An 18,626-nucleotide genomic window follows, 5' to 3' on the forward strand; every position below is an offset into this window, starting at 1 on the left:
GTAATGGAAGGAAAAAGGGAAAAGTATAAAAAGTGTAATAATAAAAACAGAACAGACAATAAGTGATAATCATAAACTGCAGTGCTAATCCACAATCCACAGTTTTACACTAATATAAATCTCAAAAAGATTTATATAAAAAAAAGTTATTTAAACAAGCTATCAGGAAATTCCTGCTTACTAACAAAGCTAAAATGATCATTTTTAAATTCTACCTATCCTTGTAATGTCCTGCTTAGTACTTTTAAAGCCACTTAGCTTTCACAATCTGTCACTCACTTAAAGGAATTCTGAAAGGAGCTTTATTTACGTCTCTGCACATAAATATACTTATTGCTATAAATATAATATGATGGTCTTGTTCGTAAACTATGATAATAAATCAAATAATAATAAATCAGTTCATGAAACTGATCTCTTTATTGGGTAAATTTTATTTGCACAAAGACATCTCATCTTTTAAATTATTACATTCATATGTTTTTTGTTTTTTGTCTTTGTTTATTAATCCATGTCTTAATGTATGTAATGAATTTTTGTATTTTCTTTGTATGTTTAAAAATATGATGTTTAGTTGTTATAAAACCGAGGAAAGATTATCTGTATTTTTTTATGTTAAATATTTTTTTCTTCTTTCTTTCTTTCTTTTTTATTGCTTCCTTTAAGTGATTATTTTGAGATAGTAAGAGATTATTTTGAGGTAGTAAGTGATTATTTTGAGATGCTAAGTCATTATGTAGAGACAGCAAGTGTGCTTGCTTTCTGAAAAAAAAAATCTATCAAAATACTTACTCATCTCAAAATAATAACTTAGTCTCTCAAAACAATGAGATAACAATTTACTTAATAATAAGAACAACATGTGCTGGATTCTTTTTTTTATTTTAAGTGGCAGGAATTTGCTTCCATAGGCTATACACAGAAATGAAAAAGATATTTACATTTTAAAAAGCTATAGCTAGTCATAATAAGCTATAGCTTCAGACTAAACCTATTCGTCAGTATTTTTTTTTTCTTTTTTTCTTTCAAATATTGGTATTATTATGAACAAACACGAAAATATATATATTTTTCATGTTTATTAATATATATTAATATATACTTTATTATTAATTTATTTATTTTATCATTCATATTTTATGGTATATGTGTTAGTATATATACTAAAAATACATTTATATTTTAAAATAAATAAATAATAAAAAAGGCTGGAGATGACGTGGGCGCTTCTTGTCATGATCACATCCGTCTGACAGCATGGCGCCTCCTATACCACATTTAGCAGGTAGACAATCAATCTAAACTTATTAAATCGCGGGTTTTTACTGAATTCTACGAGCCTAATAACACTGTGTTTTTAATACAACGCCCAATGCGGGTTTAGTTTCCGTCCAAACTCCATTTTTACATCAGTGTCTTTTGTGTAGCGACAGTAGACGAGGCTGAAGTTAGTTCTTATTCGAATTACCCGTTCCACCTTAAAAAGAGCAGCAGCTGCACTGTAGCTAGTGCAGGAGCCGCTGCTACAGTGTAAGATAACTAACGCAGCATTTAAGGTGGAACGGGTGAAATCTAAAAAGCAGATTTCCGACTTCAGGTTTATAACTGAACAGATGTATAACGAATTAATTCACTTTTTTACATACATCCATGTCATTTAATGTCTATTTAACCCTCTGTGGCATGAGAAAAAGAGGTCTGACAGCACGATGTTGTTCTGAGACAAACAATATACTTATTTTACATATTGACGCATATTTATTTATAACATCATATTATATAAAAAATAACATTAAAATGAAATGGATTCTGTAATTACCATAAAAAATGGCTTCTTACCTGAAGGCAACACCATGACAAAGAGTATGCCAAGTCCTGCTGGAAAATGAAATCTGCATCTCCATAAAAGATGTCAGCAGAGGGAAGAAGCATGAAGTGCTGTAAGATTTTCTGGAAAAACACTCTCCACTCTTCCTCCAGACTCTGGTCCCTTCATTTCCAAATTTAACTCATGATCAGTGATGGTTTGGAGAGCCATGTCATCTGCTGGTGTTGGTCCACTGTGTTATATCATATATGGAGATGTGGATTTCATTTTCCAGCAGGACTTGGCACACTGCCCACACTGGCAAATGTACCAATTGGTCTTATATAATATTCAAATGTTCTGGGACACTGTTTTTTGGGTTTTCATTGGTCATACGTAAGTACAGTAACCAATTATTAATTTTGTTACTGTACACCACTGGCTGTATATTTTATTATTAGTCATCTCATTGATAATGTTGTAAAAGATGTATGAGAATATGAACACAGGAACCCTATTAGAAGTAGGACGGTGTGAATAACCTGGTTTCTATTTTCTCACACAACAGTGAGAGGGTCAGAAGGGACGTTTCTGCTCCATGGACCACCAAACTGTGAGGAAAATACAAGTTTCCAACGGTACGTTAATACTTACTGTACTAAAACCCCCTGTGCACATTTAGATCCACTGTAACTAAAGATGCTGTCTGTGTTCCTCAGAGATGCCCTGCAGAGCAGGTTCTTCACTTTCAGCAGTGACGGCAGCTTGTTTGGCTGGTGCAATGGGGATAAGTACGTATACAATTTAGAGATATTCGATATCTACATTTGTTTTGCTTGTTTAAACTTTGGATAAATGTACAGTACCAGTAAAAAAGTCTGGACAATTTTCTCATTCAATGGGTTTTCTGTCTTTTTCTGATTTTTTCCTCCAAATATTTTAATTGAGGGAATGAGAAAAGAGGAAAAAACAATAAATAAATCAGAAAGGTAGAGAAACTGGACACATCCAATAAGTAAAAAAAAAAAAAACTAAACTAAACAATATCCAGTATAAAATCACTGAAATTATAGGTTTTTTTTTTCTTACTTCAGCTTACTTCCCCTTCATCTCCTCCTCCTCCTCCCTTATTCTTCTCTCCTTTCTAGTCCTCCCCACATGTTTTCTTTATTTTTTACCCCCTCTTTAAACCCCCGTTAACCCCTTTCCACCCCTCCCACATAAACCCCCTCTTCTACCCTGATTTTTTAGACATAGTAAATGTTAATATTATAGACCATATTAAATCTGTACAGGAACACATGCTGAATTATTCTGTATACAACAAAAAAGTGTTAAAAAAATCAGAATATGTTTTATAATTTAGATTCTTCTAAGTGTCACATGTATCTTTGAGGACAGATCTGCACACTCTTGGTGAGATTTTAATCTCAGTGTCTTTATGAAGGAGAGTCACCTGGAATAGTTTTCTCAGAGTCTTGAAGGAAGGAGTTACTGGAGGTGCTGAACAATAATTGCTGATTTTCCTTTATGCTGTGAAGCTCCAGCTCATCCCAATTAAATCACCTCAAATCACCATCTCAGTTCATCAGGTTTAGATCAGGGGATTAATGTGGAGGATTAACACTTTTTTTACTGTTTAATACGTTATTACGCATATGTCCCTTTCGGTAATTTATTTCATGTCTTTAACATTAATCCACAATGTGTTCAGTAAATTAAATAAAGCAAAACATTGAGTGAGAATGTGTGTCCAAACTTTAGACTGCTACTGTAGATGTGGTTGCTGCTTGTGATTTGTGTGTGTTTGTTCCTTTTATAAAGGGTCAATGTGGTTAAAGCCTCGAATGGGACTTTGGTGAAGTCTTTTGATTTGCCGAAAGCAACGATGCTGGAGTTCTCTCCTCAGAACAAAGTTCTGGCTACGTGGAAGCAGTACACCAGTGAGTATGATCTATTGCCTAGTGATAATTTTGCTATTTATAGATACATTGTTGTTTTATTCGATAAACTAAAGACAACATTTCTCCCAAATTCGAAATAAAAATATTCTTATTTAGAGCATTTATTTACAGAAAATGAGAAATGGCTGAAATAACAAAAAGATACAGAGCTTTCAGACCTCAAATAATGCAAAGAAAACAAGTTTATATTAATCAAGTTTTAAGAGTTCAGAAATCAATATTTGGTGGAATAACCCTGATTTTTAATCACAGTTTTCATGCATCTTGGCATCATGTTCTCCTCCACCAGTCTTACACACTGCTTTTGGATAACTTTACGCTGCTTTACTCCTGGTGCAAAAATTCAAGCAGTTCAGTTTGGTTTGATGGCTTGTGTTCATCCATCTTCCTCTTGATTATATTCCAGAGGTTTTCATTTTGGTAAAATACGAAACTCATCATTATTAAGTGCAGATTTCAGAGCTGTATTTTGTCTCTTATTATGAACAAATAAAAAAAGAGATAATTAAAACGAATTAAAATAAATAAAAAATATTTCATGATATTTTAGAAATTTACTTTTTTCTCTGAAATGAACAGGAGTTTAAACATCCACATTTAACAATGTATCTGTGCTTGCGGAATCAGTGATTGGCTGGACAGTATTAGGGTGTGCTGAAAGCGAGCGCTGTGATTGGCTCATTTCATCAGTAGTCAGCATCATATCTGCAGCTCCAGCTTTTCTTCTCAAATCAAGGGAATTAATAAGGAGTAACAACCTTACATCTTCTGGAAAGGCTGAATTGCTGTTGGATTTGATTGCATCTGTGAGCATTACGTACTGCTAATTATGAGTTGATTAAGTTCTGGCACTCCAGCTAAGTCCATTAATCAGTGAATTGTGTGAAACGCAGTTTTAAACTGCTTCACATGACATGCATAGCTTAACTTTAGAATGTGGCATTTTAGTTACTTTATTTAATTTGAAACTCATATATTATATAGATGTATAAGACCAATTGATACTTTTGGCAGTGTGGGCAGTGTGCCAAGTCCTGCTGTAAAATAAAATTCGCATCTCCAGAAAAGTTATAATTATTGGCATATTCCTTTAATTCCTTTAAGAGACCCAGGATAACCCACAGGGTGATGCTAACCTGCAGCTTTGGGATCTGCAAACAGGAGAGTGCATCAAAGCCTTCTACCAGAAAAAAGCGCAGGGATGGTGAGTGACTCACACTAACAATATAATAACAGTTCTGTATATTTTATATATTCTCTTTGTGCATCCAACAGCTACATTACAAACAGACCATGTTAAAATAAGTCACTAATACAAAAGAAGCAATAACACAAGATAATCTCAAGCTAAAAGCTAAAATGTTACAACTTGAAACACTGAAATAGTGGTTATTCTGTATTTACAGGTGTCCGAGTTGGGCTGATGATGAAAGCATTGCAGTTAGATGTGTTAACAACGAACTTCATTTCTTTGAGAACAACAACTTTGGTAAGTCTTTGCAACATTATATATAATTTAAAACATGTTATGCATCAGATAATAAATACATTTAAATCAAATAATTATTTGTTGTGATCCAAATTGTCCTATAATTCAGTCATTAATATAAATCTAATATAATGCAATGATAAGTCAACACAAGCGACAACATTGAGTGTTAAAATGTGTCGACATGGAAGTTTATTGTTGATAAAATGTGATAAAGAGCAATGTGTGGGAGAAGTAATGAGCTCACACAATCAGCTCATTCTCTCTGGCTCTCTAAAAATGTGTAAACACCCTAGATAAGGGAAAAGACAGCACCCATACTCACTGTGTTATTATACGTTTTAATATACATTTACACATATTCTCAGAGTTTAAATCCCACATTTAGTGCTTCTGTTTTCTCTGGAGTGATGGAGAAAAGCAGAGAGTAAGTTTACCACAAATTGCAGCTTCATCAGAGACGTTCAATGAGAGCAGGGTTGCCAGGTCTACTAAAAATATCTAGCCCCAAGTTTGTCTAAAACTAACAATATGTAAGGTTGCTACACACTTTTACAACACAATAAAAGCTTTTTGGCAGCCTCAATGAATATAAAACCCCCACCCCCATCCTTTCATCCTTTACCTGTGACTACCAAACAAGCCCAGTTTGATGAGAAAGTTGCAAACTTGAAAACTCAGGTTACAGAGGTACTTCACGCATTTGGAGGAAAGCACAGCGACTCAATTCTGATTAATCAGCTCACAGACACCTTGTGCTGATTCACATCACCCTAGGAATGATGAGCGGAAAGAGCGTCATCTACTGTACCCTCCCAGAGAGCGCAAGGACAATTGCGCTCTCTTAGGTCTCCAGCAGCTGATGGCAAGCTGCATGAATGGGATTTGAACCAGCGATATCCTGATCATAGAGGCAGCACTTTATACTGCTGGACCACTCGGCGTCCAAGCCCCCCTCAGTAAAATTATTACAAAAAACTTACTTACAATAGAAGAGATTAATTGGTAAAATTCAAAGTAATATATACATTCTGGTAATATTTACATTGAAAACATATTTAACTATAATAACAACATAACATCATACAGCCTATAATATCCTTTGTAATTTTACAAGGTACTTTAGGTCAGCTATCAAAATATCCTGTAGAATCTCTATAGGGCTCTAAAAGTTTAGCTGTGAAGATGAAGTAAAACATGCGCTGGATTATGAGCTTCACCAATAGGAAGAACAATCAAAGAGCATGATTAAAATAATCGTGACCAGTGGTGTGCAGTGAGGCCCTTCTAACCCTTCTGAGAAGGGGTACCAATAAATGCATGTAAATAAGTACATAATATTTAATCAGGAAATATATATCAAAGCTATTGTAAGTGTAAGAATTTATTTTATAAATTAACTAAAATAAAAAAACAGCAACTAATTTAAAGCATTAGTCTGCGTTTGTCAGTTGCTACGGGACTCTTATCTGACTGACAGTGGTTTTAACCAATCAAAACTGCTTTTTAAAATGGCTTCTGCCCCCACCTGTCTGCGTGACCCTTCTACTGATTTTGAGAAGGGTGTAGTAATGAATCTATTAGCAAAGTCGAAGTAAGTCTAACCAATCAGATTCATAGTTTTCACTACGGGGGCGGGGCCATGGCTGTCTAACCCCTTCTCAGCGCTGGTGTTAAAGCGGTTACGCATTGCTTAGTGTAAAACAGCGCACATGCTGGATTAGTTCAATAGTTGGCGAACTTTCATGGAATTGCGACTGTAAATGAAACAGATATTGTGTCACATCACATTAAAAAGCCTTTTTAAAGGCTGTCATTCAATGTGAAACTTTTTCACAATAATAGGCCGTCTGACTGGTGAGTTTTTGTGTGTATCTTCTATGTGTCGGTCGGCCGGCGGCGGGGTGGGGGGGGTATGGGGGAGTGGTTGCAGAAGGGGTACCCACTATATTCACTGCACGCCACTGATCGTGACTAATCAACAAAAATTATCTGTAGATTAGTCGATACTCAATTAATCATCAGTTGCAGACCTAATCACTTTACATAGAACACTAAAACACTAATATTTGTGAGGGTAGTGTACATTTATATTATATTTATTTGAGATAGGTCAGTGAGTAGAAGTCTGTGATATATTTGTTGTATAAATGTGTTTGTCCTCTACAGAAAAGATCACCAACAAACTTCATCTTCAGAAAGTGTCAGAATTCGCTCTGTCTCCTGGAAACCAGCCGAGCAAGGTATTCACCTTGTGGTATCACTGAATCTTCTGATCAGCCCCACACACACACGATCAGCTCCACACCAGCTCCTGTATTCAGACCTAAAGCTCTATTATCTCTCCTCCTTCAGGTTTCTGTCTATGTTCCTGGAAGTAAAGGTGCTCCGTCGTTTGTGCGGCTCTATCAGTACCCTAACTTCAGCGGCCCCTCTTCAGCTCTGGCCAACAAGAGCTTCTTTAAAGCTGACAGAGTGAACATGCTGTGGAACAAAAAAGGTAATGATAGTGTGTGTGTCTGTGTGTGTGTGTGAGAGAAAGAGAGCAAGAGAGAGTCTTCAGCACAGCGATGCTGAAAATGAAGTGTGGAGGAAAATGAAGTGTGGAGGAAAGTAGCAGATGGCTCTATAGATATTACTATAGGTATATTAGATATTATTATTGGTATTGCTGTATTAGCGTTAGTCAGGGTTCATAAGGTCATTAAAAAGCTGGAAAAGTCATGGAATTTTAAAATAGCAATTTCCAGGCCTGGATAAGTTTTGGAAAAATAAAAATCTCAAAGTTTTGGAAAAGTCATAGAAGTTTGCATCTACAAATGTCTTTTTTATTTTATTTATTTATTTATTTTTATCTGTCGATGAAGAAAAGCTATTTTAAACGACCAAATACAATGATTTAGCCCGACACAATGGAGCTCTCAGGATTCAACACACATTTTGTTATTGAAGATTGTGTTAACATTGCATTTAGAACTGTTTTTTTTTTATCACATTAGTTATAGGCCTACTGTAATCAATTTAGATTTTTGGTTTTATTGTGCATGTCTGCACTGATGTTTTAAAAATCATATGGTCATAAAAAATTTGCCTTGAAGGCATGGAAAAAAATGGTTAAAAACTTTGATAAAGCATTGATAAACAGCGCAAGCAACCATGGACGCTCTTAGACAGACAAATATGGCAGACCAATCGACATTCGTACTTTAGAACATGGAATCGTACAAGCATGCAAAAACGAGAACAAAATGCGTACCCTTTACGCAAATTGTGTAGCTATATGCTGGCACGTCTGAATTGATTTGGCATTTGTGATTTGATTTAGAACCATCCATGTCTGAATCAGGATGCATCTGAGAATCAAAAATGTCTTCCAAAGTAGTAAACAGATTATTGAATTTTATTGAACTATAAAGCGCACTTAAAATCCTTTAATCCGGTGCTCCTTATGTATAAATTCTGCCAGTCAGGTATTAAGGAGCAGTAAAGCCACTCTGCTGAAGTTATACAGGAGTTTCAGTTTAGTTATCCAACACCAGGGCTCGAGACTGGAGCGGTATTAGCATTAGCCGCTAACCATGCTAAGCGATAGCCTTTTCGCTATTTAGAGGTGAGTATATTGGATTGTAGCCTGCTGCTAACCCTGGCTAGCACTGCTGGAGCAGCATTAGCATTACCTGCTAACTGCGCTAAGCAGCTCTTTTGTTGTTTAGAGGTCTATGTCCTGTGTGTTTATTGTGTTAAAACAAGCTACATGGGATGAACCACTAGTTGTAATTAGTATTAGTATAAAATTAGTATTACCACTAATAGTAATATTGCCCTGGCTTACCAGAACACTCAGGGTTCCTCAGTGTAGCGCTGTCAGGCGGCATTAGCTGCTAACCGTTGCTAGCCTTAGTGGAAATCTGGAAATCTAAGCTTACTGTAAATAAACGGAAGTGCTTTACCCACCCAAATAAACAGATTTCAGAAATCTGTGTAGATTAACATCCAGCACTCGCTTGACTTTAAAAGAAAATGTTTTTTTTTTTTTAAGAATTAGTTTTGTTTTCTTAGCTTAGCTTTGCTTGACTTGCCAGCGGTTAGACCTGCTGAATTAGAAGGAAAACATGGCGACACCCCTGTTCCTTACTAGTGTTGCATAATGTGCCTTACAATCCGGTGCGCCTTATAGTGCAAAAAATACTGTACTAAATAAATGTTTTGAGATTTTTAATACAGCTTCTCTTTCTTTCCCCCTCTTTTTCTTCTCTCTATCTATCTCTAAAGCCAGTGCAGTTTTGGTGACGGCCAGCACTGAGGTGGATAAGACTGGAGCGTCGTATTACGGAGAGCAGACTTTACACTATCTCTCCACTAACGGAGAAAGTGCAGTGGTGCAGCTACGTAAGTACGAATCTGGCAGTTGTAAATGTACTTTAAATGTACATTAGAATATTATTATAAAAATGGACCAGTTGAAATGCTCCCAATACCCTTGAATTAGTCATTTTACATTGACTTCCTTTAAGTTACCATTTTGAAGATATCTCAGCAGGGGTGTCCAAACTTTTTTTTTTTTGTTGGGGGCCAGAATGAGAAATGTATGTGCAGTCACGGGCCACAGGCTGTAATAAAACAAATAATGAAATATATTATACTTATAATAATACATTTTCTTGATTACTATCATTTACACATAATTAATTAAGTTACTTTATCTTCATCCATGAAAGTGTTGCTAAGATTCTTCACATTGATGTTTCGTTTTATAATGTCTACTAATATTATTTTACTCCTTCATTACGGCGACTGATTCCTGACATATTAGACATATTACACACTTCCCTCTAAACTCAGTTAAAAAATAGTCATTTTCCCAACATGCCTGAAATTTTCTGCATTCACTGTCTATTTTCTGTTATTTTGGAGCTGCCATATTCTCCCAAAAGCTCAGGAATATTAATTTAGGCGTAATGAAGGAAGGAAAGGAGATGAGGAGCATTTTAGATTGGGTTTATGCCATAGCGATACCTAGCTTTCAGACCCTGAATCTCACATTATAAACACCTGCTTAAATAAGAACACCAGTGTAAAATGGGCTTTGGGTGTAGTAAAACATGATAAAAAATACTTACCTTTGTTGAAAAGCACACCTCCGTTCTCCCACAGCGTTCTGACATCTAGCAATGTTGTGCTTTTTGCCCAGCACTCTTTACAACAGCAATATTGGGGCATATTTTGCTGCAGATACAAATATGACGTTGGCAGATTTCTATATTAAAGGAGAACTCTGGTGTAAAATGTACTTTTGTTGTAGTAAACATGATTAAAAGTTCTTACCTTTGATGAATAGCACACCTCCGTTCTCCCACAGCGTTCAGAGATCCAGAACTTTTAACAGTTTGTCCAAACACCCTTCAGACTGGGTGACACGGGGTATAATTTGCCCTGATAAATCACTTTTACACCGTTATCCAGCTCAAAGTAGCTCCACACCTTTTTGCTAGAATCCGGAGAGCCCTGACATTTAAAATAAGGCATTAATAACTTTAAAAAACGCTGTTTACAGTGGCTGCTACACAAGGAAGGCAGGCTATGCTGAGTCTATGTATTTACATGTCTATGTCATTATCAGTACAGTGATGGTGGGGCCCAGAGCTACAAAGAAGCGCTATAGGATGTACACAGTGGTTTTTAATAAGGTCCTTGTGCACTTTTTAAGTTATAAATGCCTCGTTTTAAATGTCAGAGTTCTTCGGATTTGAGCAAATTAGGTGTGGAGCTACTTTGGACCTGGATAACGGTAGGAAAAATAAATGTTCTTTTTATTTATCTGTGCAAAATTTGCCCTGATATGGACGTTGTACAGAGTGCTGGGCAAAAAGCACAAAATTACTGGATCTCAGAAAGCTATCGGAGAGCAGGGGCTGCAGAGAAACAGGCTGCAGTTTGAATACTGTCCAGTTATTAAGCTATTTATCTTTTTTTATTATGTCAAAACAGCGAAGAACGGCCCTATTTACGACGTGTGCTGGAACCCTAACTCCTCAGAGTTCTGCGTGGTGTACGGCTTCATGCCAGCCAAGGTCACGGTCTTCAACCTGAAGTGTGAGCCCGTGTTTGACTTCGGAACGGGTCCTCGAAACGCTGCGTTCTACAGCCCGCAGGGACACATCCTGGTCCTGGCCGGGTTCGGGAACCTGCGGGGGCAGATGGAGGTGTGGGACGTGAAGAAGTATAAGCAGGTATCTAAACCCCAGGCTGCAGACACCACCTTCTTCTCCTGGTGCCCCGACGGAGAGCACATAGTGACGGCCACCTGCTCGCCCCGGCTCCGGGTCAGCAACGGCTACAAAGTCTGGCACTACACCGGGACGGTCCTGTATAAGCAGGACACGCCGGCGGATAAGGAGCTGTGGCAGGTGCTGTGGCAGCCGTTTCCCGCAGGAACGTTCCCGGAGAAAGGGGTGAAGTACCAGGCGGCGCCCAGCGAGCTCGGCAGCACCGAGGCCAAACCTGCCCAGGTCTACCGACCCCCGGCCCTGCGGAACAAACCGGAAACCAGCAGCTACAAACTGGTGAGAGCAGGAGATGCTGTTTAATAAGGCTGGGCGATATGCTCCTAACATAATACTGCAGCATTTCAGGGTTTTAGTGATATCAGTATTCTGGTTGATATTAAGAAAACACTGAAAAATAATTAATCCATTTAAAAAATATAAAGTGGCTTGCAAAAGTATTCATACCCCTTGAACTTTTTCATATTTTGTCACTTTACAACCACAAACGTAAATGAATTTTATAAAGATTTCAAGTGATAAACCAACGCAAAGTAGCACATAATTGTGAAGTGAAATGAAAATTAACATGGTTTTCAAACTTTTTTTTTTTAACCCTCTTGTTTTGTTCTGGGCCAAATTGACCCATTTTAAAGTTTGAAGATCTAGTAAAAATAGTTAAAAGTATTTTTTTTTTGTATGAAACTTCTTCTGCTTGCCTTAATTAGGGTAATCAACATATAATATGAAAATGTTTCATCTAACATATTTGCAACCACCCCCTGCAAAAACAACTACTAAAACTAAGTTACATTTCAATGACGTTTCAACAGTAATAGAATAATTAGTAATGAAGTTAGTAATAAAATATTCACACTGCTTGTTAGGATTTTTTTTTTTTTTTTTTATATCTTTAGGATAATTAAACATGCGACGGGTCAATATGACCCTGGAACACCATTGCTGTTCCTGACAAATGAACTTAACAGGAGAGTTAAATAAAAATCTGAGAAGTGTGATGTGCAAAAGTATTCAGCCCTCTAAGTATTCAGTACTCTGAACCCGCTAAATAAAATCCAGTGCAATAAACTGTCTTCAGAAGTCACTAAATTAGTTAATAGGGTTAATTCAGCTGTGTATAATTTAGTCTCAGTATAAATACACCTGTTCTGTGAAGGCCTCAGTGGTTTGTTAGAGAGAACACTAGTAAACAAACAGCATCATAAAGACCAAGGAACTCACCAGACAGGTCAGAGATAAAGTTGTTGAGAAGAATTTTAAAGCAGGGTTAGGTTATAAAACGGTTTGAGGATCCCAAGGAGCACTGTCTAACAATCCATAATCCAAAAATTGAAAATGTATTCTACACCTGCAAACCTACCAAGATATGAAAACTGCTGTTCACTGATGCTCTTCATCCAACCTGGCTGAGCTTGAGCTGTTTTATAAAGAAGAATGGGCAAACATCTTAGTCTCTAGATGCGCAAAGCTGGTTGAGATAAACCCCAAAAGTCTTGCAGCTTTAACTGCAGTGAAATGTGGCTGTACGAAAACCATGTATCATTTTCGTTCCACTTCACAATAATGTGCTACTTTGTGTTTGTCTATCAGTTAAATCTCAATAACATATATTTAAGTTTGTGGTTGTAGGGTGACAAAGTGTATACAATTTCAAGGGGTATGAATACTTTTGCAAGCCACTGTATACAGCTGCAGATCAGAATTTATACAAACAACACATTTAAATCTTCACAGTAAATAATTAAAGAAATACCAGATAATACTGCTGTTATCATGACATCATTTTTTGAAACATGATATTACTGTGTCACAATATTATATTGTGTACGGTATGACACAATACCAGTCAAAAATTTGGACATACCCTCTCATTCAATATTTTTAATTATCATTTTTAAATTGCAAATGATCCAGACTATGAAGGAGCACATAATGAATCATGTAGTAACTTAAAAGTGTTAAACAAACCAGAATACTCTGTGAAGAAGCATTTAGGTGCTCTTATCTGGGGAGCTGTTTGTTAACTTGTGGTTTCTGAGGCTGGAAACTCTGATGAACTTATCCTGTACAACAGAGGAAACTATTAAAGAGAGCCATCTCATCTTTTTTATCTAATTTTAGGATAACTGTAGTATGACAAAAAACACACTTATTATGATATTTGAAGTCTGTAACTATAAACCTTAAAATGTCCTTTTTCACTTCTAGCATGAAGAGGAACCACCACAGAACATGAAGCCTGGTGCTGAGAAACCCATGTCTAAAACAGCTCTGAGGAACCAGAAGAAACGAGAGGCTAAGAAAGCAGGAAAACAGGTTCATTAAGCTTTATTTTATACTGTTTAGTGATTTTTACTTTTTACTTAAATGTATTACATTTTTTCAATTATGATAAAACTTATTATTCAATATTTTACCCTTGTTTAAACGTACGGCCTTGTTTAAAAGTCTTTACGTCACACTAAATTAAAGTGCACAACTTCAAGTTCCGACTTCAGAGGTGAACTAGAGTGTGCAAGGGTGTGCCAGAGCACATCTGGCTCTTAAAGGGAATGGAAAGTGAGACGCTGATTGGTTTATTTCAGGTTAATTAAGAGAATTTGTTTATTTTGCTCCTTTTTTAAGCGAAGCAGGGTGTATTTTTCTGTTGATTACTAAAATAGGTCCCAAAAACTTCTCTGTTTTGACTTCTGGATTATTTCGTAGGGCTTTTATTTTAAAGCTCATATATGATGTTTCCTTATTATTTTTCCTTTATTGATACAGGAAACCAAGGCAGATGAAACCAAGGCTGAGGAAACCAAGGCTCCTACAGTGCCTGAGTCGACTTCTGCTAGTAATGTTTCTGCTACATCTGGAGACCCTGAAACTGACAAGAAGATTAAGAACTTAAAAAAGGTAGGTCTTCAATATCGTACTCTCCAAACTAAAAAATATATAATGAAAAAAATAAATCTCTTTTATCTATCATTTCTGTTATCTGTATTTTACTTCCATCTACAGTTGCTTTTGATGTGTTTGCTCCCTAAAACACCTAAAACACGTTTTGAAATAGTAAAAGAAAAGTTTATTTTTTTATCCAATGAAAATAGCTCTATTATTTAAGCAATTCTACCTATTTAGGCATTCTATCTATTAGGGGTGGGCGACATGGCCCTAAAATGACATTACAATATTTCACGATATCGTTGCAATTATTGATATTCTTGGTGATAGGACAAAACACTGGATTTTCTTTTTTTTAATTAAGTTTAAGAATATACTACTGCAACAAAATAGTAGATTTTAGTAGAAATTTAAAAAATCTAAAAAACCTTTCTGTTTCATAAACTATAAAACAAAATAGGAAATATAACAAAAATAAAGTAATGTAGCAACAAAATTAAAGTGCAGAATATTTAATGCATTTAATTTGCAAACAAACAATTAAAATAAATATGATAAATAGCTAAATAAATACAAAATAGATGCTAGTAATAGTGATGGAGGAGTCCTAATGAGTGGGTTGGGTAATTGGCTGTTTAAATTGGGGAGAGAAAAAAAAAGAAAAAAGCTATTCTTTTTGTCCTAATTATTTTTTTAAAGAATTAAAAAAAATAATTTAATTACATTTCTACTTCCCTTTCCCCTTGAAAAAATAATATCCATATTTAGTGCAATAAATTTAAATAAATAAAAAATAACTGAAATGATTTCTCCCAAAAATTTGAAAGGGTCGATATGCAGTATGAATATATTTTAGAAAGGGGCTCATTTGTATCATTAATTAATCTTTGTTTCAGTTGATTACTGTTTGCTTAAGATTTTAACACAGTTCTTTGTGTTTGGTACAGAAAATTAGGGCAATTGAGGAGCTGAAGGAGCAGCAAGCAGCAGGCAAACAGATGCAGAAAAATCAGGTACTGTGCTTTAAATGTGATTTATTATAATGTCTTTGTTTATAATATTGAAAAACCTAAGGTTACTGTAAAGCTAGCTAACATTAGCGCTGTGCTAGCTAACATTACCTGGAAGAGAACTAAGGTTAGCGAAGAGCTAGCTAACATTAGACAAGAACTAGCTAAGGTTAGCAGAGGGCTAGCTAACATTAGTGGCGAGTTAGCTAGTTAACATGCTAACATATTTACTTCATCGGCGAGCCGGCTAACGTTAGCGGCGAGCTAGCTTCCTGTAAGGTCAAAATAAGTCTTGACTAAGACTATAATCAATAACATAATTTTAGGCTGCATATTTTTTACGTTTTTACTTCCAATACAATAAATTATTTTCTACCAAAAAAATATGACTACAATTTTGGATCTTAAATTATATTTTTGAGGTCTTAAAAAGGTCTTAAAAAGCATTAAATTTTACTTTTAAAATAGTGCAAGAACCCTGTATAACCGGGTTATAAAGGGGCACTATCAAGAAACTTGTATTTTCTGGTCTACTTTGATACATAAGGCGCAAAGGATTATAGGCGCATTATTTTTAAAGTCAAACAAGCGCTGTATGTTAATTTACACAGATTTCTCTACAGAAACTGTTTGTTTGGGTAAGTAAACCACTTCCATTTATTTAAAGTAAGCTTAGATTTCTAAAACATTGGTTGTTTTATCACGGTAAATGCACAGGCTACAGTCCGATAATACTTACCTCTAAATGGCGAAAGAGCTAGCACGTAGTGCGGTTAGTGGCTAATGCTAATGCTGCTCCAGCAGTACTGGACGGGTTTAGCAATACTTACCTCTGAACGGCAAAAAAGCTAGTGATTAGAACGGTTAGTGGGTAATGCTAATGCTGCTCCAGCAGTGCTAGCTGGGGTTAGCAGCAGGCCGATAATACTCACCTCTGACCGACAAAAAGGTTAGAGCTTAGTGCGGTTAGCGGCTAATGCTAATACTGCTGGAGACCTAAAGTGAAACTCCTGTATAACTCTGTACTTCAGCAGAGTGATTTTACTGCTTCTTAATACCTGACTGGTAGAATTCATACATAAGGAGCATCGGATTATAAGGCGCACTGCTGTTTTTTGGGAAAATTAAATGATTTTAAGTGTGCCTAATTTTATAATGCCGTCTCTAACTTTATCCCACAGCTTGAGAAGATGCAGAAGGAGGCCCAGCTGCTGAAGGAACTGGAGGAACTAGAGTTAGGGCTGTAGCAGACATTTACCTTTTCATTACATATCAATCCTATCACAACATCACAGATCCGTGTGTGAACGGGAACCAGAAGCTGAACCAGATCAGATCACAAACTGGTTTCAGTACAACCCCATCAAATCTGCAAACATAAAACCCACCTTAAAGAAGAAATCCGACGTGCTGCGATTCATTCTGTCTCTTTAAACGTGAGGCTGGAACCTACATCATGGCCTGGACCTCTAAAGGCATTATTGCTATGCAATGTTCTGTACAGTTTATGAGGCAGGTTATGCTGTTCTACACATGGAGTTTAACCAGTGGAGGTGAAGAAGCTTCACTGCAGTGCCCACGTCACCATCTGGACTCATATGTAGATTAAAAGAGCATGCCGTTTAGTTTCGATAAAATGAGGAAAAAGAAAAGTTTTTGCTTTGGGTTGTTTTTTTTGTTCGTCATGCTGCCAAAATGCTAAGTGATTAAATTTCCATCAGAAAGAGAAATAAATAATGGTTGCTTACAAACTACTTACATACTTTGTGTCCCCTCTGTTTCTTCACTGTACCATATTCATACTCATAAACCTCTTTAAATATCTGAAAGGCAAAGGCAAGCTTGTTTGAATAGCACATTTTATACATAATATCTTTTAAAAATATTTTAAAAATAAAATACAATAAAATTAGATTTGTCAAGTGACTAAGTACAAAAACTTCATTACCTTACTATTGTAGAAATGTAGGTTATCTATACTGGAGTAATTATTTTTACCCTTACAATTATCTGAAATTTCTACTCCTTACATTTTAATAAAACAGCCTCGTTACTCCTATTTAATTTCAGCTGGTTTTCATTCCGGCTTCTCATCGTTCAATAAAACCCCTATCCAGATAAATCTCTCCATCCAGATAGAGTGAATCTGATTGTGATTGGATGTAGAGAAGTATAAACATATACTATTCCGACTCCCTATTGGTTCATCATGTGATGCATCACACCTGCACACGCCCCCACCACCCACCCCCACACTCCAGCAAGAACATAGCAGACATATGTAGAGTAGTATGAAGATGATCCGTGCAGAGACTCAAGAGAACTCCAGACAAACTCCAGACCAACTAAGTTTCTTTAATATATTTACATTGTCTTTAATATATTTACATGTGAAATGCATTCATTATCAATGGGCATATATGCAGCTGAAACAAGGAGCCTAGTGCATCCCAAATTTATCAACATTAACATTTTAATAGAACTTTTTTAGTCATTATGGCTTTTATAAAAATGTATTTTTGGGGAGGGGGGGGTAGTGCACTATAGAACCCAAGTGCTGTTAAAGTGTGGCTTCAAGGTCCTTTTGTTTCACAGCTAACAAAGCAAGCCGCTCTCAGGGGTTGTGCACAATATGACTGCCTAAATCCCTATTCGGACGGGATTAGTTTCTCAGGGGGGCGTCTGTGAAAAATATTTCACACTTCTACTCAGTGATAAAACTCTTGAATTCGGACTGCAATTAAAAAAACAGGAAGAGCAGTGAGTTTTTAGGCTTTCTCGATCACGTGACCACACATTCAGTAGCTCCTCCATTTCCACTCGCTGTTGTGTTTTTAACGCAGATCTCTTACAGTGCGCAACAGTGGACAAAAAGCTATTTTATTAAACGAGACGTGACTAAATTAAGAGATGTCCGTCTGGACGGGCCTAAAATTACCGGAGGACCATGGAGTTCAGCGAAAAACAGTAGATAATTCAGCCTGTAATTTTCTCAGAGGGCGTCTGAGAAAAACACATACATGGTCATTCTGGATGGGAATAAAATCACAGAGGAGAAAATTATCCCAGAACCCTCTGAGAAACTAATCCCTTCAGCTTTTAGTATGAGAATTACTGTAAGTGTCTTTTACTTAGAATTCTACCATGTCTCACTGCAAGAGACTCCAAAATATCACAATAATTCCT

The 18,626-nt window shown here is 36.2% G+C and overlaps 1 protein-coding gene across 1 annotated transcript; it reads left to right on the forward strand.

Annotated features, from left to right (window-relative positions):
- The first annotated feature begins 1,221 nt into the window (after positions 1-1,221).
- On the forward strand, positions 1,222-17,200 carry eif2a (eukaryotic translation initiation factor 2A). The gene is made up of 14 exons (XM_007257766.4): positions 1,222-1,285; positions 2,376-2,445; positions 2,527-2,598; positions 3,632-3,750; positions 4,876-4,975; positions 5,178-5,260; positions 7,430-7,503; positions 7,616-7,760; positions 9,533-9,649; positions 11,249-11,823; positions 13,753-13,860; positions 14,311-14,442; positions 15,378-15,443; positions 16,622-17,200. The coding sequence occupies exons 1-14, from the start codon at positions 1,258-1,260 to the stop codon at positions 16,685-16,687; spliced, it is 1,755 nt and encodes a 584-aa protein (XP_007257828.3). The 5' UTR covers positions 1,222-1,257; the 3' UTR covers positions 16,688-17,200.
- The last annotated feature ends 1,426 nt before the right edge of the window (positions 17,201-18,626 follow it).

Source organism: Astyanax mexicanus, chromosome 9, assembly GCF_023375975.1.
Source record: "Astyanax mexicanus isolate ESR-SI-001 chromosome 9, AstMex3_surface, whole genome shotgun sequence".
In the NCBI taxonomy this organism is placed as follows: Eukaryota; Metazoa; Chordata; class Actinopteri; order Characiformes; family Acestrorhamphidae; genus Astyanax; species Astyanax mexicanus.

Coding starts and splice junctions, on each gene's coding strand:
- eif2a (XM_007257766.4), top strand. CDS start 1,258: ATGGCGCCTCCTATACCACATTTAGCAG. Junction 7,761..9,532: donor CATGCTGTGGAACAAAAAAG/GTAATGATAGTG, acceptor CTATCTCTAAAG/CCAGTGCAGTTTTGGTGACG. Junction 11,824..13,752: donor AAACCAGCAGCTACAAACTG/GTGAGAGCAGGA, acceptor TTTCACTTCTAG/CATGAAGAGGAACCACCACA.